Below are 23,392 nucleotides of genomic sequence, written 5' to 3' on the forward strand. Positions count from 1 at the left end.
TTGGAGCAGGTTGAAATGACCTTTGTTACACCTGTAATATCATCAAAAAGTACTTTTGTTTGAAAGGTGGCGGAAGTGGAGAATTGAAGGTGGTTCACTCCATGTAAATTAGATACAAAGACTTGTTTGGTAGAGAAACTAATTTACATACTTTAATGAAGGCAAAGTACTTAGACTGATAAGAGCTTCTAGTTTAAATGTTGCATACATGCAGAATGTATTTACAATTAGAAGCCAACATGCTGTCATGGTTTAAGCCAGCCGGCAACGCAGGACCACAGAGCCGCTCGCTCGCTCTACCCCTCCTCCTCCCACTCCTGGAGGGATGGGGAGGAAAATCGAAAGAATGTAACTCCCATGGATTGAGATAAGAACAGTCTAGTAACTAAGGTGTAACACAAAACAACTACTGCTAACACCAGTAATAATAATGATAAGGGAAATAACAAGGGAAGAGAACACAACTGCTCACCACCTGCTGACCAATACCCAGCCCAACCCGAGCACAGAGCTAGCCCTTCCAGGTAACTGCCCCCAGTTTATATAGTGGGCACGATGTGCTCTGGTATGGAATACCCCTTTGGTTAGTTTGGGTCAGATGTCCTGTCTCTGCTTCCTCACCACTTCCACTCCTCCCTGGCAGAGCATGAGACTCAGAAAGTACTTGGTCAGAGTACACATTACTTAGCAACAACAAAAAACATCGGTGTTATCAGCATTGATCCCAGGCTGAAAGTCAAAACCACAGCACTGCACCAGCTACTAAGAAGGAGAAAAATGACTGCTGCTGCTGAACTCAGGGCACATGCTGATAAATGACACCAGAACTGGTAGACCACATTTCATAGTGATGTTTTTAGGACTTTCAGCTTTATAACTATTTTTGTTCGGTTAGTGTGGTGCAATTTTCCTTAATCTTCATGATTAAAGGCTGAAGAGATGAGGGGCAGATGGGCAGTGGGAAAGATGGGAGAGAGAATTTAAGAACACCGAAGTGACATTGAGCTATGGCACTCGTTAGACTTTTACTTTTAGAGGCTGAGGAGCAAAGTAATTGTTTCTTTTCTGCCATGCAGAAGCAGATTTGAACCCTGCAAACCTGCACTTATTTCTAGACTGTGTGGTGCACACTTCTTTATGCTGGATGCTCAGTTATTGTGACATGTTTCATTATACTGAATCCCTACAGAAATGTTTGATAGCTGCAGCCTCTTGTACCATCTTGTTTTGGGTGAGATAAAAATGGCTCCAATTGAAAATTTACCTTTCACATCATATTAGTTATTTCATTCTGATAGTACTGAGTTAGATCAGTTGCATCTCACAACTGCAAATGGTTTGTCCTTTTACATGTTGCAAAGCATCTTAAAACAACTTTGCTTGGGAACTGATGGGATTACCAGGCAGGAATCCAGAGAGGAGGAAAAAATCTGTTAACTCTAGCTCTGGCCACTTTTCCAGGGGAGCAATCACTTTTTTTTTTTTTTTTTTTTCTGTGGCAAGTATGGAAGACAGGTCTATGCTGATATGAACACTGTATTTCCACCCTATCAAAGTAATCTGTTGCTTTGTCATTACAGCAGGATCAGGTTTGCTTGTGGTTTTGTTTGTTTGTTTTGTTTTGTTTTGTTTTGTTTTGTTTTGTTTTTTATTAGAGTGAAAACAAACTGAGTTTGAGAATATGCTGAAAGATACATGCAGACTCTAGTAATACTGTCAATGGTGTTGAACTAACAGGTCTTAAGCTTGACTAGAGAATTATTGTTTTATAATGAGTGCTTCAGCAAAACAAACTAGTTAAGTCCTTATTTTTTTTTTTTTTCCAGGATCAAATTTGGATCACTGTGGGTTCAGAGGCTCTTCATATTTGGGAATGCCATTCAGTCCCTCCAAGGTCAGTTCATTGAGAATGTGTGTACGTGTCTGAAATATTTTCAGATAGGCAATAAATGATCATGTGTTTTTTTTATAATATTAACTGCATAATCACGGAATACCTGGAAAACAGGGATTTTTGCACTGTTAATGCACCAAAATGTTTGCAGACCTTTTAAGAAACATGTATAAGAAACATACTAAAATGGTACCACTCACGTTTCTAGGACTGTGAAAAAATTGATCTGCAAACTGGGGCTTGTCTCAGTGTACTTTCCCTGTTTGATGTTACTGAAGTAGGAAAACTTCTCTACCTCAAGAGCTGTCACCTGGCAGAGAAGGACATAAACCTCCATATTAAGTGGTGCTTAATACACAGTACTTCAGTATTTTTCTTCCTGTGATGAAACAAGCATATCCACTCAAAGATAGTCAAGTCTCTGCTCATCCCATTTTTTCTTGACCATAAGAGAGGATGGTTTGAAGCCCATTGTCGTGGTTTAAACCCAGTCAGGTAATTCGTTCGTTCACTTCCCCCCCTTTCTTGCCCTCCCCCTGCTCTCAGAGGGACGGAGAGGAGAATCGAAAAGAATGCAACTCCCACAGGTTGAGATAAGAACAGTTTAGTAACTAAGGTATAACACAAATCACTACTGCTACCACCAATGATAATAATGATAAAGGAAATAACAAGGGAAGAGAATACATCATCTCACCACCAGCCAACCGGTAACTCGCCCCCCCAGCCCGACCAAGCTCTGACCGATACCTCCTCCAACCCTGCCGTCCTCGCCCTTCCCGGGTAACTCCCAGTTACATCCTGGGCATGACGTGCTGTGGTATGGAATACCTCTTTGGTCAGTTTGGGTCAGGTGTCCTGTCTCTGCTTCCTCCTGGCTCCCCCTCCTCCCTGGCAGAGCATGAGCCTCACAGAGTCCTTGGCCAAACCAAAACATCGCTTGTTATCAGCTCTGTTCCCGAGCTGAAAGTCAAAACACTGCACTACACCAGCTACCAAGAAGGGGAAAAATGACTGCTACTGCTGAACCCAGGACACCCATGGAACTGGGGTTCTAGAGAGTTAAATCTGTATACAGAAAGAAAGTGCCCTTAATACAAGAGAAAAAGAAGGTTAGCAGAGGCTGCAAAAGAAAGTATAGAGGTCTGATGGGGTCGGAAGAGGAAAGTCGAAGCCAGTGTGCAAGGAAGGACTATGAAAGATACGGTAGTTCTATCCTGTATTTAAGATTGAGAAGTCAAATCTCACCAAAGAGTGGATGAAAAATCTGCAAGACCCCTAATGTATCACCAAGTGTTTGATTTTTGTGGCAAGATTTCAAATACAAATAAATGGATCTTGGGATCTGAAATTGAAAGCAAGAATAGACATCTGATACACTGATGACTGTAAAAATGTTTGTTAAAATGCTTAAACTAATGTGGCTGTGAAGGTAGCACAGCAGCCTGTTTTGACCTTATTTTTGTTTACTCTTAACATCATAACTTCATATTTCTCAGTAATTTGTATGAATGTTAATCTACATTGGAGTAATAACTGCATATGCTCTTTGCATAGCAAATCATCCAAGTACTCATAGCAGTAATATTCAGGAGTAGCACTTTCTAACAAGGGAAAATAATTGTGAAAAAAATTTTTTACATCTCTACATGGGGTGCTACAGCTGCACATGACAGGGAAGGTAATTTGTCTCTTAGTTTGTGTTGGTATTACACTACAGATGGTGTCTTCAGCATGCTCACACTGTAGTAGCAAGATGAATTCATCTGTTTTATTTGGAATTGACAATTTAGTTGGCAATCCAACTACCTGATGAGCTTGAAAATAGGAAAACTTCTACATAAACCTAAACCAGTTTGGGATCTGTATTAGTGACTTACTGGGATGCTTTGTTAAAAATGAGCTAGAAGACAAGATAGTAGATAACAATTTCAGTGTAGTTGTATAAGAAAAAGACTGGTTTTCCTCAAAAGGAAGATGTTTTTCTTTGATAAGTCACTTAAAGAAGCTGAGATCATTCTATTATTGTGTCATAGCAGCATTATAAAATGAATGAAGACCAAATTTTACCAGACTGAGATGATAAAAAATTATCAGTCCTGTTTCCTCAAAGATCTGTGTCAGTGCTGTGTGGTGCATTCTTTTGACAATCTTTTTCAAATCTTCCCCAGTTGAAGAGCCAGTTCTGGATATAGTTTGACATCTTGTAAAGGTCCATGAAGACGGAAAGTCCATAAGATTGTCAAAGCATCATTATCCTTTCCCATCACTTTCTGGTGTTTTACTTTAACTCTCGACTTCCAATAGTACATGCCTCATACTTAAATATTCTCTTCTCAAGAAATGTGTTGCGGCCCATCAGTGTCTTGTAATATGTTAGCCAATCTGCAGAAGGGATAGAGGGGTGGAATCAAATAGGCTGCAGCAGTTACCTACAGGGCCATTATCTTTAGAAAACACTTTTGCAAATGGACATGTTTTTTGTTCAAGTATTGCTGTACTTTTTTCATTGCATCTACTTTAGAGAGATCAGATCTGCTTGAGTTATCAGCATACAAATATTCAAAGTATTTTCAGTAATATTGCTGAAATGTTCTGAAATTACTCAGAAAAACTTGGAAATCCACTTTGAATTATGTTTAAGGTCTTATTATTTTTCTGTTCATCATTTTAAAATATTCTATTAAATCTCTGTCTTGAAAAACAATTTTCGGAAAAGCCTGTAAGCATTTTGGATTTGCATTGACAGTTACTATTTATTACAGTTACCATTTATTACTATTTATTACACTCCAGTGATTTTATTCTTGAACTCTGAGAAAATGCCACACTGGAGGTCCCCAAATGTCTTCTGTCATTAGGGACCCTCCAAAATAATAGAAAAAGCCAAGGGGTATGTTACAATTTCCAACTTTACTAAATAATACCAGGATAGCTCATTTGATTTTGGTCTGGGGTTAGTTGGGGTTTTTGAGCTGTTACCCTTTCAGTGCCTGAGTGTAGTAGCTATGAAGCTCTTTGTGACTATAGTAAAAGTGAGCAAAACCTTATCCACATGACCAACTCGACACTCACAGCCATAACAAGCCTTAACACTCCTAAGTGTACATGAATGCAGAGGGCTGCTTCTGTCACTGCATTTAAAATGAATCATTTAAAATAGGGTAACAGTTATTTTCTGAAATGGCTTCAGGTTCTGCAGTCTGTCTGATCAGGTGTTACTGGAGTTTAAACTGGCTTTTTACTTTAGAGGTGAAGAGATGGGCTTAGGTCTTTTCAGTCTCCTTAAAGTGTTATGAAACAGTTTTTGAGGCTAGATTGAATACCTGGAACTTCTGTGTAAGATTGCAGTAAATAACGTGCTTTTACTTGGGGAAGAAAGGTATGATTTTGTTCCCAACACACTGTATATTCTCAAAGCTAAAGAATCCATATTTGTAACACTGATGCGAGGTGGGAGAATAAAGTTTTTTGAAAGTGGAACTCTGCTTGTTTATAAGTATGTTTAGGAGTATGGTTACTAGCATTCTTTAAAAATGTTTGGAGAGATCTTACCAATGGTTTTGCAGCAGCGAGAATTTCTCAGCTGTCTTTGCAGTGGTCAGTGGGAATTTTTGGTGACCATGAGTTATGTTTAAATATCTGTTCTAGACCATGTGATAGGGAACATTATCACGTCACTGAACTAGATTTAAATGTTTGAAAGCTTCCCCTCACCCTGCATCTTTAAGCATCAGTTCTTTTAAGGAAGACTCAGATTGTGGAGACAATGGTGGTAATACCCATGTAGCAGAACTATTTTACTCTGTCACCAGCATCCAAGTTAATCTGTTTACTGTGTGGCTTACTGTCAGCAACAATAGATAATGGTCCGTGGTGAAACAGACAAAAATAGAGCAGTACTATTTGGCAGGGATTGTGGGACCGTAACCTTGAAAATAGGGGAGTTAACACCCCTGTTAGCAAAGGGGAGTCTCATACCAGTTGCAAGGCACATGAGATAATGGTCTGTGGTGGCTCCTCCCCAGAAATCTCTCGCTTGCTCTATCTCAACCTGGAATCCTGGAACTCTTACAGACTGTACTTATTACAACAGGTGAATTGTAAGAGAGAACAAGACCAGGCTGTATCACTGTTGTTGTCTCCTCTGACCCTCTCTGCACCAGTGTATTAGTTCAGATCAGTAGAGAGCACTTGGTAAGAGCAGTTTAAAAAGAGCTTGCTCCAAAACAGCAAGACACACAAACTAGGCCCCTTTTAAGTCAAACTAAACCAGAAGCTGCACTCTGAGTGAACTTCTCCATTAGTGGGCTGCTCATCCATAGAGCCAGACTACAGCTTGCATGGACTGTGTAATGTATATGATGTAGGCAGCTGCACCTCAGCACCTACTGCTCTGCTTTCCAGCCCCGTTCCTGTTGCATTACTCCTTCATGTAGTATATCCTTGCTAGATTAAATATATTTATTCTGTTCAGTCTGAGTGTTCAACAATCCATGCACAGCTTAATAGCTTTCTTGGTGCCAGTTTTTGAGGTGTAACTTCTACTATTCTTAAAATAACTTTAAACTGATTGTAGGTACAGGCATCTGTATGCATCATACAAGCATAGTTTGTGGTCTTTATTAAAACTACCGGACTTGCAAAATTCTGTATAGCTCTGGAACTGCTGAAACCCTGTTCTGGAAAAAGCAATGTGCTGCTGCTACATTTTGAAATGTTTGCATAGAAAATGAAGTACAGTTAGAATTTTTGCATTGTCTGGATACAATGGGGATTGATGCAACTGGTTTGCGGAGGATGATAATACATAGTTTCATGAGCATACAGTATATGTGGTTATTGCGCTTTGTTTTTACTGCAGCAAGTAATAGTATAATAGAATTACTAAAATACAGAATTCATTAAAAATAAGGGGCGCAGTTATTTAAACCTGCTTGTGGGCTACCAAAGCTTTACAGGCAATATGGCATTAGCACATGTATAGAAAAGTACAATTAAAAAAAAAATAAAACCTTGTGAAGTGGGCATTTTTAGTTTATGTAGACATTGTGTGAAAAATCATCTCTTGAAAGAGAGAATGTTGTTTGAGAACTACAGATGTCTTAGAAAACTTCCTGAACATCCAAGCACACTTGTAGTATTTAGAACATCTGGGTAGAGTTTTCCTACCTTTCCTACCCCAGTTTTCAAAAGCAAGTCCTTAGAATATCCTTATCCTTAGAATAAACTTTCCTTGATTAGCAAATACAGTTTCCCTCTGGAAATTGTGTTTTCAAATATAAAGTCAAACTTTTATACTATTGTGTATTACTGTTCAGTCATTCCTGTTATCAGTTGATTTGGAGATGAACTACCTGTTAAAGTGTGTGAACAGCAGTGGTGAACAGTTAACACTGATATGCATACTCTGCCTTTTTCAGTGTGTCTGTGTGAAACAGATGCATCTTCTGTACATCCAAGTAGGAAGAAATCAAGTGTTCTTCTCAATCCAGTTTAATTTCAATTATACACATTTGGTAACTGCTGATGGGAACTGCCAGGACATTTTATAAGTGGTTGGTCCTAATATTGAGAACCTTTCCAGGAATTTTTCATCAAATAGTGTGTCTTGTATTCCATTTGACAAAGTATGTGCAAAGCTTTAGCTACAGATACAGAGAATCATTTCAACGCAAGAACTGCTTCAAAACTGGCTTTTTAAACTGGAGACATGCTTTGCTTAAAATTACTAATTAATTACATTAAACCGAATACTTCTTTGGAAGGGCAAAATCATGTCACCCTATGTGTCTGGATTTTTTGTGCAGAATTTTATATTTTAAATAAGTTGAGACATCACAAGAGTTAAGCTGCTTATAATGAAATTTCCAAGAGGAAGGTATTCTGAAAAGATTTTTTGTTTTGATTGATTTAAAAGCATGAAAATCGGTGTGATAGGCCAGGTTGTTCCTTCTGGAATTAGAGCCTTTCATCCACTCAAGTTAGAAAAACATGACTGCAGTAGATTTTTCTACACTATTTGAGGGCATAGCTGTCTTGAGTCTGTGGTATGCTCCATGGGGAGGTCTGTCAAGCACTGGTGCACCTCTGCTACATGGAAGGCCAAGAGACCTGGGACTGTTCAGCCTGGCGAAGAGAAGGCTCAGGGGCATCATGTCAATGTGTACATAAATACCTTCAGGGAAGGTGTAAAGAGAATGGAGCCAGGCTCTTTTTAGTGGTGCCCAGTGACAGGACCACGGGCAATGAGCACACACTGAAACAAGAGATTTCCTCTGGACATTAGGAGACACTATCATGGTGATGGTGACTGAGTACAGACACGGGTGGCTCTGGTAGTGGAGTCTCCATCCTTGGACATACTCAAAAGACCCTAGATCCTTGACAGCCGGTTCTGCATGACCCTGCTTGAGCAGGAGTTTGGACCAGATCAGCTCCGGAGGTCCCTGCCAGCTTCCCATCACCGTGTGATGGTGTGTCTGTGGCTGGATGTGTAGGGCAGGTGACAGTGATGATAGGGGCACTAGGAGCTCGGGGATAGGAGTGGGAGCTGTTGAGACTGGTGCCCCCTTCTCAGCAGAGATCCTGGGCTGGAAGTGAGGGAGAGAAGGAGCAGCTTTCAGCACTCCTTTGTTCCTCTTGTTTCCCCAGCTAGAGCTTTTTCAGTGAGGCTGCAGCCATTTTCACCTGTTTTTTTGCCTTCCTTTCCCAACTGTGTTTGTTTCCCTAGCATGAGAACAGTCCCTTGCTGTCTACTGGGTAATTTTCTAGTATTTTTCTCCCAGTTTCTTGCTAGAAGCAAAGCTTTTTGGTTTTGGAAATAAGTGTGACTTGCTTGAAGAATACCAATTACACATAACATAATCTTAAATTAGGTTTCATCCTGCTTTTTGAATGTGTTTATAGGATTAATTGCAAAATAAAAAAGCAGCTGATTAGGCAATAATGCTAGTAAAGTGTGATTTAAAAACTTGCTTGTGTCTGCTACTCAGTATTGAAATAGCTTTTATCCTGTTCAAAATAGCTGTCTTCCAGTTGCTCCAATTTGAGCCATCCCAAGTACCCAGAGTCATCTTGTTGCATGTGGTTTCTGTTTTTGTGAAGTGGTACAGTCCAGGATGTGCCTATAAAATATCAGAATGAAAACTAGTAATTTAACACAGCTGTATCAATCCCTGAACATTAAAGTGGTTTCTGTAGTGTGACTAGTCTGCATTTTAATGCTATTTTCGCTTCTCTGTTGACATTATTTGTTATGTAAATAACTTTCTTTAAGCTCTGTTGTTTTAGAATAGAGATGAAAATAGATGAGAGGCTGGTTTGGTATTTCTTCAGTTGGCAGAGAGATTGCTAATAATCCCTCACACTGCTTTCTACTTGTAGATCATTAGATTCTACAGTCTTTGGTGAACGTATCTCCAGAGTTTTGGCTATTTCACAGTGCTTACCCAGCTTCCAGGAAGCTAATGCCCAGTATCAGGATGAGCACACTCTGTCTTTTTGCTTAAAAGCAAAATAAATACTAATAAAACAATAAAATAAATCTTGCATAAATAATACTGTTGGCAAAGCTTTCTTCCAAATCTTCCTACTAACTGACTGTTTACAAGGGTAGCAGAGCTGTGCAGTAGCTTAGTTTGATTAGAAAAGCTGTGTGGAATGCCTCTAGTTCAGCCATAATGAGTGATGGGAAAAGAACTTTGTTTATCTCTTTCTTTCTTTTTTTTTTTTTTGGTGTGTGTGTGTGAATGATGTTTTAATATGTTTTATGTTTTAATTTTTCCTCCCTTTTTTCTAGGGTCCGGGTTTGTCTCACCCCTATGATAGCGGGCACATAGCAATGACTTACACAGGTCTGTCATGTCTGGTTATCCTTGGAGATGATTTAAGTAGAGTAAATAAAGATGCCATACTGGCAGGACTGAGAGCTCTCCAGCTGGAGGATGGAAGGTAAAAGATCTTTTATATTCTGCAACTCTTTGGAAGGTTAATAGAAAACCCAGATGTAGAATGGGACACAGTTGAATTTCAGGGTCAAAGAGAGAGTATCATAGCATTACCATTTGGTGGATGAGGAATTGGCTGGATGGTCACACTCAAAGATGATGGTCAATGGCTTGATATCCATGTGGAGATACGTGGCTAGTGGTGTTCGTCAGGCGTTGATATTGGGATCAGTGCTGTTTAACATCTTTTGGCAGCGATATGGACAGTGGGATCTAGTGCACCCTCAGCAGGTTTGCGGATGACACCAAGCTGTGACACTCTCCAGGACCTTGTTGTCTGTCTTGTAATGAGGGGCCCATAACTGGATTCAGAGTGTGGCCTCACCAGTGCTAAGTACAGGGATATGATCACTGCCCTTGTCTTGCTGGCCAAACTATTTCTGGTACAGGCATCCAAATCATAGCATCCATCTTCATTTTGAGGCTATGAGAGCACAATATTTTACCTAGACAACACAGATACAACAACTTTAAAATGTTTGTAGAGTTTGGAAATATGATAGTTATAAGAAATCAAAAACTGGTTTGAAGGTACATTTTGCCATTCATATTAGAATGGTGACAATCACAAATACAATGGAAAACTGATCCTGAATTTGCAGTCAGGAAAGAAAGCCTGGTCAGCTAGTAAGATTTCTAGGAAGGCAAAGAATTCTGCCTAAAACGGTAAATGTTAAAATGGTAGCTTATACATCAGTATATACTCTAATCATTAACATCTTTGAATAAATAAAGACAGGTGTCATTACATTCTTGGAGATAGTCACCCAGGCCCCTGAATGTTAATAGTTTTATTTATTTTACTTGGCTTAGTTAGAATCACATCTTCTAGAAAGAAGATGCAGCATAGCTTTAGGTTATATTTATGGAAATAATGTAAATAGAAGTAACTCATTTTTAAAGTGAAAAATTACACAATTCCTCAAACTGCTTCTCATATTTTCTGATGTAAGAGGCTATACAATGTACAATGACCAAAACATTTCTTTCAGTTTCTGTGCAGTGCTGGAAGGAAGTGAGAATGATATGAGGTTTGTGTACTGTGCTTCCTGCATCTGCTACATGCTTGATAACTGGTCAGGCATGGATATGAAAAAAGCTATAGACTACATTAGAAAAAGTATGGTGAGTATTCACAAAGTGTTATTTCTTACTGTATTTTAAATTTGCTAACTTTATTTCTTAACTATGACTGAAAATCCCTGTGTCTAAATTTAAATGTGGCAGTGTTTGTTCCTACTTTAGCAAGTTGAAAATGAGAAAGTGTGTTGGGTTTTTTTGCATTTCTGTTTTCATTGTAATGTGTCTACTAGCAAGATAAAATTATCTGGTATGTTTGTTAGTGGCAAATTAAATCTGATCTTTTTTCTTTAAAACTCAATTTAAAATCAAAAGTAAGTTTTTGAAAATTGGGGCCTGATGTTCCTCTAATGTAGAAAAAATATGTAAGTATAGCACTGCATCAGTAAAATTCTTGTATTTCAGTGATCTGTAGTCGTGTGTTTTAAATGATACACAGAATCAAAGGAAAAAATAAGTATTGGCATCAGTTCAAGCTCAGTAAGTATTTCCAGTCATATACTTCATTATTTATTAAATATTGGAATGAAAGAAAATATTAGAACATACATATTTATTCATGTGTCTGTGCAAGATGACTTCGTATTTGATTGGAGCAAGAGAGTTTTCAGGGTTGTTTTCGTGATGTTTCATTAGTTTAATTGAGTTTCATTTTCCAAAATTAAAATAAATCTTTTTCAAAGAACCTGAATCAAGCTTGAAAGCTAGGGTTCCCAGAATGTGAGTAAACATAAATAGTAAATTTCTGTGATTCAGAGAGCCAAATGTATCATGGCATACAACTTCTGTTGTAAACCAGTGTATTTTAATAGTTGCTGCTAGCTGATCAATTTGGGTTTTATTTTTTAGGGAAGTAGTTAGTTGCATAAGCATTTGTTACTGTCTATCACAAGAAGCTTTATGTGATTCTGCCATAATCTTGGACCAACCAAGGTGATCAAGGCAAGGCTCAGTCATATAAGCATACAGACAGACCAGCAGTCTGTTCCTAGTAGAGTGGTACCTTTCATACCATTCTCCCCTCTGTTTTCCATTTCTTGTTCCACAGTCTGCTTTGATCTTTCCTTTTTTCACTGTTGGTCCTTTCCCTATCCATCCTGTAATAAGTTGTTCACACACCTGCATTCCCCAGAAAACACCACATAACAAGTTTTATACAGTCCTGGGCAGCAGTCGTATTAGCATGTGCTAATACATAACAAGAGATGCTGTATTTTTGTCCAGATTTACTGTGAATTGGCAGATTGACTATACACTGTGTTTAGCAGGACTCCTTTTGGCAAAAGGAGTCCTCCTAAAGGACACTGTTAATTCTCTGCAGAGCTAGTATGCACATGTAACTCTAGTTTTGCCTGGGCTTTCTGCATGTGCACTGCTTGTGAGAGCAGCATTTCAATACACTGACTTGTTGCCAAGTGTCTGGTACTTCTTAGCAAATACACAAAATCTGCATGCTGATCAATCACATTGTGGTGCCAGAGATGTGTCTGAAAAAGTCTCAGATGTTCAGGGAATAGCCCTGTGTGAAAATCATTTCATAGTTGTGGTTGTTCCTTCCTCTAATTCATCTCTTTCCACCACCTTCCTTGAGATATGTTCCAATTCAGTTACCTCTCACATGAACCAAATATTTCTTAAAGTGTATTATTTATTAAGATAAATACAATGAATATAAAATGCGGTATCCGGGAATCTTAGCTTGATTTCTCCTTGTCGTGGTTTAAACCCAGTCAGGCAACTCGTTCACTCACTTCCCCCCTTCTTTTTCTCCCCCTACTCCTGGAGGGATGGGGAGGAGAATTGGAAAGAATGCAACTCCCGCAGGTTGAGATAAGAACAGTTTAGTAACTAAGATATAACACAAATCACTACCCAGCAAACAAGTCTCAACAGCATTAAAAGGCCATTCAAAAACTTCAAAACTCTCAAATGATGCTGTAAATGGTCTGGGGAGAGGACTGGGAGGGTAAAAGAATGTCTCCTTCACAGGTTGACCACCCAAGAAGGAGAAAAAAGATGTGTAATTGCTAAGCACTTTTATTATATACCTCCCAAAGTATAAAGGTGGTGACCACACTGGGAACATAAGCCAGATCAGTTTCATGATCGATGATTCTATTGTATTACAAGTCATTACCATAAAGTACAATGAGACAGAAACCTTAGCCCAAGCCCCACACTTGAAAAACACTAATACAGCAAATACCAGCTCGAAGTAAGGTACGATATACTGAAACCGTGAGATGAAGAGGAACAACCTTGAGAACCAATAAATCAGCATTGTGACGAGTTGACTATTAATCCGGACAGATCTGTTGTTATCTCAACCCTTCGGGCCCCACGTTGGGCGCCAGAAAGAACTGTCGTGGTTTAAAACCGAGCCAGACAGCTTGTTCACTCACTCCCAGTGAGTGGTGCCGGGCTGGAAGCAATCAAGGCCCCCCTCCCGCCACTCCCAGAGGGATGGGGAGGAGAATCGAAAGAGTGCAACTCCTACGGGTTGAGACAAGAACAGTCCAGCAAACAATGTACAACACAAATCACCACTGCTACCACCAACAACAACAATGATAAGAGAAAATAGCAAGGGAAGAGAATACAATACCACCCACTGAAAAACGAGTCCGACCCAGAAGACCCCTTGTCCTTCCAGGTAACTCCCAGTTACATCCTGGGCATGACGTGCTGTGATATGGAATACCTCTTTGGCTAGCTTGGGTCAGGTGTCCTGTCTCTGCCTCCTCCCGGCCTCCCCTCCTCCCTGGCAGAGCATGAGGCTCACAAACTCCTTGGCCAAACCAAAACATCATTGTTATCAGCTCTGTTCCCAGGCCGAAAGTCAAAACACAGCACTGCACCAGCTACCAAGAAGGAGAAAAATGACTGCTACTGCTGAACCCAGGACACTCCTCTACAGATATCATAGATGGTGCTAAAAAGAATTGCATATATATTACAACTCAAAGTAATTTCTGTTTGCGAATATTTCATTTGTTATTCCTTGTGTAACGTTAGTTAACTACACTGTGAGTATTGCTGTAGACTTTCTTGCAAATGCCTATTTCTGGTTTGCTACAATGTTACCTCATTCTACTACTTCTGTTAATTATAAAAAAGAGTGCATTGCTCAGTAGTAAACTGCTGTGACAGAAAGGTATGTCTTTGTTTTACTTTCTATGTTATCATACAGCTGAATACACACAGCTGAAGCAAGTGATCAACTTTTTTTCAGTAATTCAAATTGGCATATATGTGAAGTGCAGCTAATCTGGATGGAGAGTAACATGACTGGTTAAACACAGTAATCTTTGTATGTAAGCTTCTGTATTTTTTTAGCTTGTTCTTTGGAATTTATTCTATTTAGTGATGGAGGGTAAGATTTGTGACAGATAAAATTCAACATATCTGAAGGAGGGAGTGGATTTGTGTAGTTAGGCCTGTCAAGAACAGCAGAAGATTGAATCAATGGTGTTGCTTTATTCAGAAAAATAACCATGTTAAAAAGAATCTTTATACAGAATGGATAGCCTTCTTGACTGTCACTTGGCTTGACTAAAATTGATCACAAAACCAATTCTGGGTCAGTTTTATTGTCGGTAAAATAGTCAGATTCCAGGAACACTATTTTTATCAACAGAGGTTGATTTTTGGTGCTTCCACATTCAAAAGTCAGATATATCACTAATCACAAAACCAACAAACACTAAGATGCTGAAATTTTTAATGACTTCTACAGACTCTAAAATACACTTTTTTTGCAACATTGCTTGGTTTACCCCAAATTTGTTGTTTTTTTTTTTTAAGTGGAAATGTTGCTAGAAGCTTTTTAAGTGTAGCATATGCTGCTTCTACTATAGTAGTCTTCTTGAAATGCAGGTGTATGAGTCTGTTGATATGATTAACCTAATTATAGAACTCTTAGACTGTGATGCAAAGATTGTACCCAACTGGATTTACACATTTCCTGAGGATAGTATTCAGTTATGCGGTTTTCACATTGCAGTAACCTACAGCCTCTTTTCACTTATAATTTCATGAGTCTTTTAAAAAGGACAAAGAACCAAAAATATTTCCCTCATTCTTCAGCCAGTAGCTCCCCAAACTCACAAGTCCCCAAAGAGCAGCTGCTGTCTGCAAACAGGCACCAGTCAGCCAAAGATTAACAATTATCTGTTAAAATTACAAGCTAATTGTGCAGCCCAACGTAGTACAAGGTCTGGGATGCACACTTAACAGCTTTTCTCCAGAGCTAATTACTTTGTCATACGTAAAGTAAAACACCTCCCTTTACAATCAGTGTTTGTAGAGTTAATTAGCTTTGCCAGCATAGCTTTGCTAATCAGCTTGCCTTTGCTTAATGGGCCTGTGGAATGTGGTAGCACATTTGCACTGCATTCACGTTTACACTGTTTTAGCATTCTGATGTTCATCAGAATTACTTAAAATTGACGGGTTCAAAGATCAGAATGTCAAGCTGCAGCTTTAAGTGTATGTATCAGATGTTAGTCTTTTTAGTTGCTTGAGCTTGCAGCAAGAACTAAAGAACTGAGAAATACAGTTTCAAAGTAGCTTCTGTGTCTGCTGCTGTTTCCTATTTTCTTCTCAATGTCAGCTTTAAAAACAATCCTTAGGTCATTCCTAACGGCGTGCTAGGTGCTGTAACCATTCTTTAGTTAGGACTGTGGGATTCGATGGTAGTCTGTCAAGGTGTCCTGTATCTGCTAACACTGTTAAATGTTATGGAGAAAACAAGAGAAATTCATAGTTGGCACCTGGAGGTGGGGTTTAAAACTGCTTTCTAACTGTCTGATCAGATATTGAACCAATCATTAATTGAACAATTAATATAGAAGATTTAGGAGCTATGTAATTTAATTCCAAGAGTTAAACTTCATCTTTGTTCCTCCTAAAGAGCTGGGTATTTGTCCAGTGATAATTTTTGAAGTATTTGATGAATCATAGAATCATAGAATAGTTAGGGTTGAAAAGGACCGTAAGATCATCTAGTTCCAACCCCCCTGCCATGGGCAGGTACACCTCACACTAAACCATGTGACCCAAGGCTCTGTGCAACCTGGCCTTGAACACCTCCAGGGATGGAGCATTCACAACTTCTTTGGGCAACCCATTACAGTGCCTTGCCACCCTTACAGTAAAGAACTTCTTTCTTATATCCAGTCTAAACTTCCCCTGTTTAAGTTTTAGCCCATTACCCCTTGTCCTGTCACTACAGTCCCTAGTGAAGAGTCCCACTCCAGCATCCTTGTAGGCCCCTTGAACTCTTGTAAAATAACCATTTTCCATTTTATAGGTATCTTACTATGATGTCTTGTTTCTTATACAAAATAATTTAATGAATTTTTAAGAAAAAAGGATTGTTATTGCTACATGTAAAATATCATGTGCTCCTAGGTTGCTCCTAACAGATCTGTACTGTAATATTTTTGGTGCTTTGTTCATCAGACTCAGCTTTCTCCTTTTTCTTTCACTTAACAAAGTGACTTTTCAGCATTGGTGAGGTATTTTTTAATAGTAATATTTTATAGGGCAGAGAAATTGCAATGTCTGTGAAAGTAATGTGATTCCAAAGTAACTGGTTTGTGGGCTTTTTTTGTCTTCAGTCTTACGATAATGGCCTGGCACAGGGAGCTGGACTAGAATCTCATGGTAAGAATGTTAAAATGTTCTACACCTGTTTTTATGACTGGGATTGGAAATCCTGTAAGAGGTGCAGGCACCTCATGCAGGTGCATGTCATATCTGTCCTTTTCTGATTTAGGGAACTGTGATGAGAAACAAATCCAAAACATGCCTCAGAATATTGTCTGTCTTCTGCCTTCTTGCTTTAGTTCCAGCTTAATATCAGATCAGATAGGCTTTTAATATACCAACTCCATTAATCTTACCTCATGAATGTTTTATTGAAAGGTGTTGGTTCTGGTTCTTGTCTTTTGCTGAAAGATGAAACTTTTCCACAGGTACCATTGATACTCTGTGGATTTATCTGCAACAGATTTTGTGCAATGCACCTGATAATCTCCAATTTCAGCAGTTCTTAGTAAAACCTAGAAACCTTTCCTCTGATAGATTAAAGCATATATTGGGGGCTCAAATCTTGAAGCAGCAGTTAGTTGTTGCAAATAGTTGGTAGTTGTGAAGACAGGAATTCCCAAAGGACTGGCATTTTTTAAGCAAAATGTTTCTTTGCCATGAAGTAGTGGTCTGATTGTGGCAGAAACTGTTCAGTTTTATGTCTGATACTCAATCTGTCAAACGTTTATTAGTTTTATTAGTTTTGTTTTTAGTGTTGAGCTTTGATAGGATCACATCTGTTTTTTTGTTCCTATGGGATAGATCAAGTTGAAAGGAATAAATTATATCCCTGTGTATTTAAGAAATCAGTTAGCTAAGGTACCATAGAATGCTTGTGCCTAACAGACTGCATTACTTCGGCATCCTTCTGCTGCATTTCAGCATCAAAATGAAAATATGGGGTCTTTTAGCATTATGATAGTGTAAGGAGCTCTGGGCCCCAGTCTTCTATCAATGGCTTGCTTACAGTCTTTCCGGGCTATAATTTTGTCATGTCAGGCAGTATACTCAGAATGGTGTTTGATGGGCTTTAAAAAGTGATTGCCATTGTATTTTTTCTTCTTGTGCTCCTCCCTCCTAGTTTTTTTGCTTTCTGTTCATCAGACACTTGTGTCTGTATCATGTGGGGATTGCATCTGAGACTGCTTTGGCATGTCTGCTTCATTCTGGTTGCTGGCATCCCAATAGCTTTCTTTTTTAAGTTACATATGAAAAAATGTTTTCTGCAATTTGCTTATTTCTGAATTGGTGTGTAATGTAAATTGTGTGGCATTGAGAGAGGGAATCCATCTTTAAGAAAGTAAACATAACGCAAGAGTTGATTTGGGGGTGGGATCCCCTTTGACATATATTCTGAACCAAAGTGCTATTATATCTTTGGAGATTAGACTAAATATTTTCATATTTTTGAAAATCTATTGATGCTATTGCTACCACCCTAGTTCTGACTGAGATCATACAGGCTTCAGTGAAAATCTGTGTAACAAAACATTGCAAAAACAATTCTGTCTTCACAGGTGGCTCTACATTTTGTGGCATTGCATCGCTGTGTTTGATGGGTAAACTGGAAGAAGTTTTTTCAGAAAAAGAACTGAACAGAATAAGAAGGTGGTGTATAATGAGACAACAGAATGGCTACCATGGACGACCCAACAAACCTGTAGACACCTGCTATTCATTTTGGGTTGGAGCAACATTGAAGGTAGTGTACAGAACAGCTAGAGGATAGTTACTGCCTTGTTTCGATTTCTTTAAGCATCTTTTCTCAAAAGAGGTACATATTTGGTCCAAGTGCTTGAATATGCACACATCACTATAAAGGTCTTTCATATTGCAAAAATACGGAGCTTTACCAGATTAGTGCTATCTCTGCTATCACTGCTTATCTCATAAATAGGTATTATGTTTTAGTATTAAAAATAGACTAAGATTTAGTATATTACTGTAATGGTCTAATTTCTTTTCAGCTCTTGAACATATTCCAATATACAAATTTTGAGAAAAACCGAAATTACATCCTGTCAACTCAAGATCGCCTTGTTGGGGGATTTGCCAAGTGGCCAGATAGCCATCCAGGTAAATTTGTTTTTCAAACTTAATGTGCTTTCTAACCTACAAGCACACTCTAGCAGTAAGACATTGGAAAGATGTAAAGGAAGTTTTCTCCTCAATCTTCTTCCAAAAAATGAGAAAAAAAAAACAAAAACAAAACCAAACAAACAAAATATGAGATTTCATGATGTAAATAGGAAGAGGGAGGTAGTTTTTCCTTGCTCACCACACCCACAGAGCAAGTGAGCTGCTGTTTAGATTATTGCTAAGGGTGTCACTGTCTGTTTAGAGCTGGACAAGCCTTTTCATATGTGTGTAACTGTTCTAGTTAAAGAGAATATCATGCAGTTGGGTATCTTTGCAAATTATCTGAGTAAAATATTTCAAAACTGCTTTTACTTAATAAATGAATTCCTTTAAGCTTATTCAGAAGTCATTGATATATGTAAAAAAACAGTCCAAGTTTACATACCAACATTATGATTTAGATTGTAGTTACGCATATCAATTAGATATAGTATGTAAGTTAATTATCCTTTACAAATAGATAATTTAAAGTTGTGAAAAACTTGAAAAGATGCTAAATCTTCTAATTTGAAATAATTTTAAAAGCTGCTAGAATTCAGTGGAAGTACTGCAAACTTGTGGGGAAAAAAAAAACAAATGAACAAACAAACGAAAACCCAAAATTATGCCCAGTGGCATTTTGTACAGAAAGATAAAGAGACTGTAAACTCACCAAATGTGATAAAAGTGGGTGAGTCTGTTTAGAATCTGTGCCTTGATACTTTTCCTTTCAAAATTTCATTTTGAACACAGTTGAGAATTTTTTAAGGTGAACCCAAAACTAAAAATGCTGTGCTTGTGACAGATTTGTCCCCCCACACACCTAAAAAGCAGTTTAGGGTTCCTTAGATGTATTTACTGTGCATTATATAGGTAAGTATCACTTGGAGGAAATATTTCTGTTTATCTTGATGAACTATTTACTTAGTGAGCTAGGGATAAAAAAAAACTATGTAAAACCCCAGTAATGTTCACAGTTCCTTAACCTGTCTTAGCATAGCTGTGATTATCTGAGATAAGGTTTGAGAAAGGCAAGATTTAAGCTGCTTTCCTCCGATTTGTGTAGTGTTCCAGCCTGAGCACCACTGTTTCTCATAAAGCATTCTTTTGCTGTCTCTTTTGTTATGATGGTGAGTTTATTGCAGCATTCTTTCCTCATGCAGATAGTAACATAAGTCTGTCTTCATGTTTTGAAGGAAGGAGAAAAATGTTAATGCAGTTCTAATGTGAAGAATTACTATAATGGAGCATTCCTTCTGTATAACTGTGATTTTATTGTCATATATACACAGCTGAGCTTCATACAAGCTCAGTCTAGTATCTGAAAGGCAAGCTGTCTTTTGATTGTTGCATGACTCCACAATGAAGATTTCACAGTTCACTAATACAAAGCATCTGTGCAGCTCAGTTGTTCATTCTCTTCTTAGGGAGCCTTACGAGGTTGCATTTTGGATTTGCGACCAAAAATAATCTTGGTAACACAAGGATGTTTTAGCTGTTGTGGAGCAGTGCTTAAAATCATCAAGACCTTTTCTGTTACCCATGCTGCCCTGCCAGTGAGCAGGCTGGGGCTGCACCAGAAGTTGGGACAGGGCACAGCCATGACAGCTGATCCCAGCTTACTACAGGGAACCGCATACCACATGGCATTGTGCTCAGCAATAAAAGCTGAGAGAAGGAGGAGGAAGAGGGGGGAATGTCTGGAGTTACAGTATTTGTCTTCTCAACTAACCATTACACATGATGGAGCCCTGCTTTCTGGGAAGCCGCTAAACACATGCCTGCTGATCCATAAGAATGAATTCCTTGGATTTCTTGCTTGCAGTTGCAGATTTCCCCTTACCTATTACCATTATCTTGACCTGCAGTTTTTCTCACTTTTACTCTCCCTTTCCTCTTCTCACACTAGGGCTGGGGGAAGTGAGTGAGCAGCTCTGCAGTGCTCAGCTGTCTTCCAGGGTTAATCCACAACATTTTGCTAGTATACTAGCTAGTATACTTAACCCATTTGGGGTTGGGTTTTGGTTTTTTTTTTTTCCATATTTGTGCATAAGTCATGACTATATTTAAATAAACTTTCATCTTAAATTACTTAAATGTACTGCTGCATGCCTCAGGAGGTCAAGCAGAACTCTGATGCATGTCGCTTCTTCTCTTCAAACGTTGCACAATTTAAAAGAATTGGAAGCACATGTGAATTATGGGTTATGAAGGATTAAAACAACATAAGGAATGACAGAATGAAAATAGGTGCGCACAATTACTATGTGTAAAACACTGAAGTGAGATTTGCGCCTGTAGAGGTGCACGTACACCTTTCTTTGTTATGTTTTTAAGACAGCAGCAGAGCATTTGCAAGTTTGCATGTTGCATTCTGTATTTATGAGTTACTTTTGAAACAAAATGTTTGGACCTGTGGTTTTTGACCCAGAAAAACTTGATGTATTTTATAGCTTGAAACAGAGATGTACACAGGCTGCGTATGTTTATTTTGGCTTCAACTAGCTAGAGTATTAAGTTAGCACAGATTTGCACAAGTGCTGAACTTTGTCACTGAACCCAGAAAATAGCCATGTAGGGGTAATCCGGTTTGTATATGGTTTCAATACAGCTGTCCATAGGGGTTAATACACTATTTCCTGAAGCTGAGGTCTCCTTGCCTGACATACTTTCTGCAAGGTCAGTAGTGTTGTATCTTCTGAGCATGCTTTTGTCTGCATGTTAATGCTGATCAGCAGAAGCCTTCTTTCAGAGTCTTACTACCCAGGTACTTCCTTGTACTACCATTTTAGTCAGATCAAAATTTACTGACACCTCTGAAAGATTACTAAGTGTTGAGAATTTGCAAGGGGCATGTTACGTTCACATCCTCATTCCATCTTTAGCCTGTGATTTCATGGGGAGATACTCCAATCTCATGACTTGCTGCTGCCAGGAGGAGGCATACTCGCTTCTCTTCCTCCCAGACTCCCCAAGTATAGTTTCACCTGCTTTCTCTTTTTTGCACTAGCTTTGGTGTGTAGCAAAATAAAACCAGTTTAATTCACTAGTGTATCAGAAAACTGTCCATTTTATCCTGTTTGGGTTAATTTTCTTCCATGTTTTTTCAATTGCTTAGAGTTTTCAGCAAGCTGTAGTGCTGGTATAAGGTAGGCTGCAGGAGCAGGATGGGATAGGGAGATAAGTGCATCCCTTTTTCATGGCAGTCAGCTGTTATGACTGATCAAGCCACCTCACAAATTCCTGTCCTTAGGGTGTTATCTCAGGAAGGGGTAAAGCTAGTAAAGTAATAACTTCTTTCATGCTTCTAAATTTTGCTCTTTGACAGCTACTGGCACTAATATTGGTATTCAGCCAAAAAATTCATGTTTGGGGAATAAAAATTTGCATTACGGACAAGAATTATTTTCAGAATGCTCAAATTCTTCTGCTCTTTGACTTGAGCTCTCAGAAGAAACAAAGTAGTGGGCAAGAATTGTTATAAAAAGAAAACTAGACTCTGTTTCTAGAGATGACTGACTGGTTCACGCTGGTCACTTTGGGCAGAAAATTATTTCTTCTGTCAAAACTTCTGTTTAAAATGAAGCACCTATTTGTTTGTTTTCCTTGGCTGTAATTATTCAGGGGAGTTGGAATCCAGGAACAGTTGGCTTTGACAGCCTGACATAATTTTCTTTTTCTGTTCTTCTTTCAGACGCTTTACACGCCTACTTTGGGATCTGTGGTTTGTCATTAATTGGAGAATCTGGTATTTGCAAAGTTCATCCTGCCCTGAATGTAAGCGTAAGAACCTCAGAACGCCTTCACCACCTTCATCAGATGTGGAAAAGAAGGACTCTAAACAGTGTTCAGATGACACATACGTCACTACATGACTGATTTAGACTTGAATTTAGTTCTGGTAGCATAATTGTAGCGCAAGGTTAAAAGCCATGTCTAGCAAATGTGCTCTTTTAAGTGCTGGAGTCATACAATCAGATCTCTGTTGCTGGCATTACTTCAATAGGGAGCTGCCTTCAGCAGAATATTCTACATTGTGAAAAAGGAGGTATTTTGATTATATAAAAGTTTGTCACTGCAAACTGTAAATGGCTCTTCAAATGGCTTTACTTCTAAGAAATCCCTTGAGGCATTTAAACTTCATTTTTATTTTTTTTAAATTTGTGCTTACTGTGTCAAAATACATAATGGGAAAGTATTTTCAAAATCTGTTTACATATCATACGGTATAGCACAAATCCTCGGGGTTCTTTATGATCTTGATGTTCAACATGTTTTGGAGTGGAGAAGCTCCCAAATTAAAGTATCAGTAAAAAGTTACCTTTTATTATCTACTTTCAGATTCCGTAAACTTTGTTTAAAAAAAAATGAAGTAAATGCAAATAAAATTATTTTATTCAATATACTGTACTTTTAAAGTTGCGTGGCCTTACTAAATGGATATCTGTATCTGGGAGATACAGAAAGTGGAGGCAAGAGAAAAATAGGGAAGGGAATGTGGAAAAAGAGTGGAACCAAAATGGTGAAAGGGATTTGAGCTGCCTAAGGTTAAGTGCAGAGATAAAGGGAGCAAGACTTCGGCGATGTGAGGAAGTGAAGTAAGAGAGATGGAGTTTGGGAATTTGTTTCATTCCCACATCCTGAGATGACCTGAAATTCAGGTGCAAGTAGAAATATCTAAAAGAGGATCTAGCATCCT

At 38.5% G+C, this 23,392-nt stretch overlaps 1 protein-coding gene across 1 annotated transcript in view; it reads left to right on the top strand.

The window, feature by feature from the left end:
* PGGT1B (protein geranylgeranyltransferase type I subunit beta) overlaps positions 1-23,099 on the top strand; it is a 36,434-nt gene extending 13,335 nt beyond the window's left edge. Inside the window, 8 exon segments of the mRNA XM_062627849.1 lie at positions 1,827-1,894; positions 9,696-9,847; positions 10,896-11,028; positions 16,605-16,650; positions 18,093-18,277; positions 18,543-18,651; positions 22,388-22,519; positions 22,522-23,099. Of these exon segments, the coding sequence (XP_062483833.1) occupies positions 1,827-1,894; positions 9,696-9,847; positions 10,896-11,028; positions 16,605-16,650; positions 18,093-18,277; positions 18,543-18,651; positions 22,388-22,519; positions 22,522-22,568 (872 nt within the window). The 3' untranslated portion in view covers positions 22,569-23,099.
* Positions 23,100-23,392: the final 293 nt, after the last annotated feature.

The sequence above is a fragment of the Pezoporus occidentalis genome, unplaced genomic scaffold (genome assembly GCF_034315485.1).
Source record: "Pezoporus occidentalis ecotype Australia unplaced genomic scaffold, CSIRO_AGI_Poc_V1 ctg309, whole genome shotgun sequence".
NCBI classification, from domain to species: domain Eukaryota; kingdom Metazoa; phylum Chordata; class Aves; order Psittaciformes; family Psittacidae; genus Pezoporus; species Pezoporus occidentalis.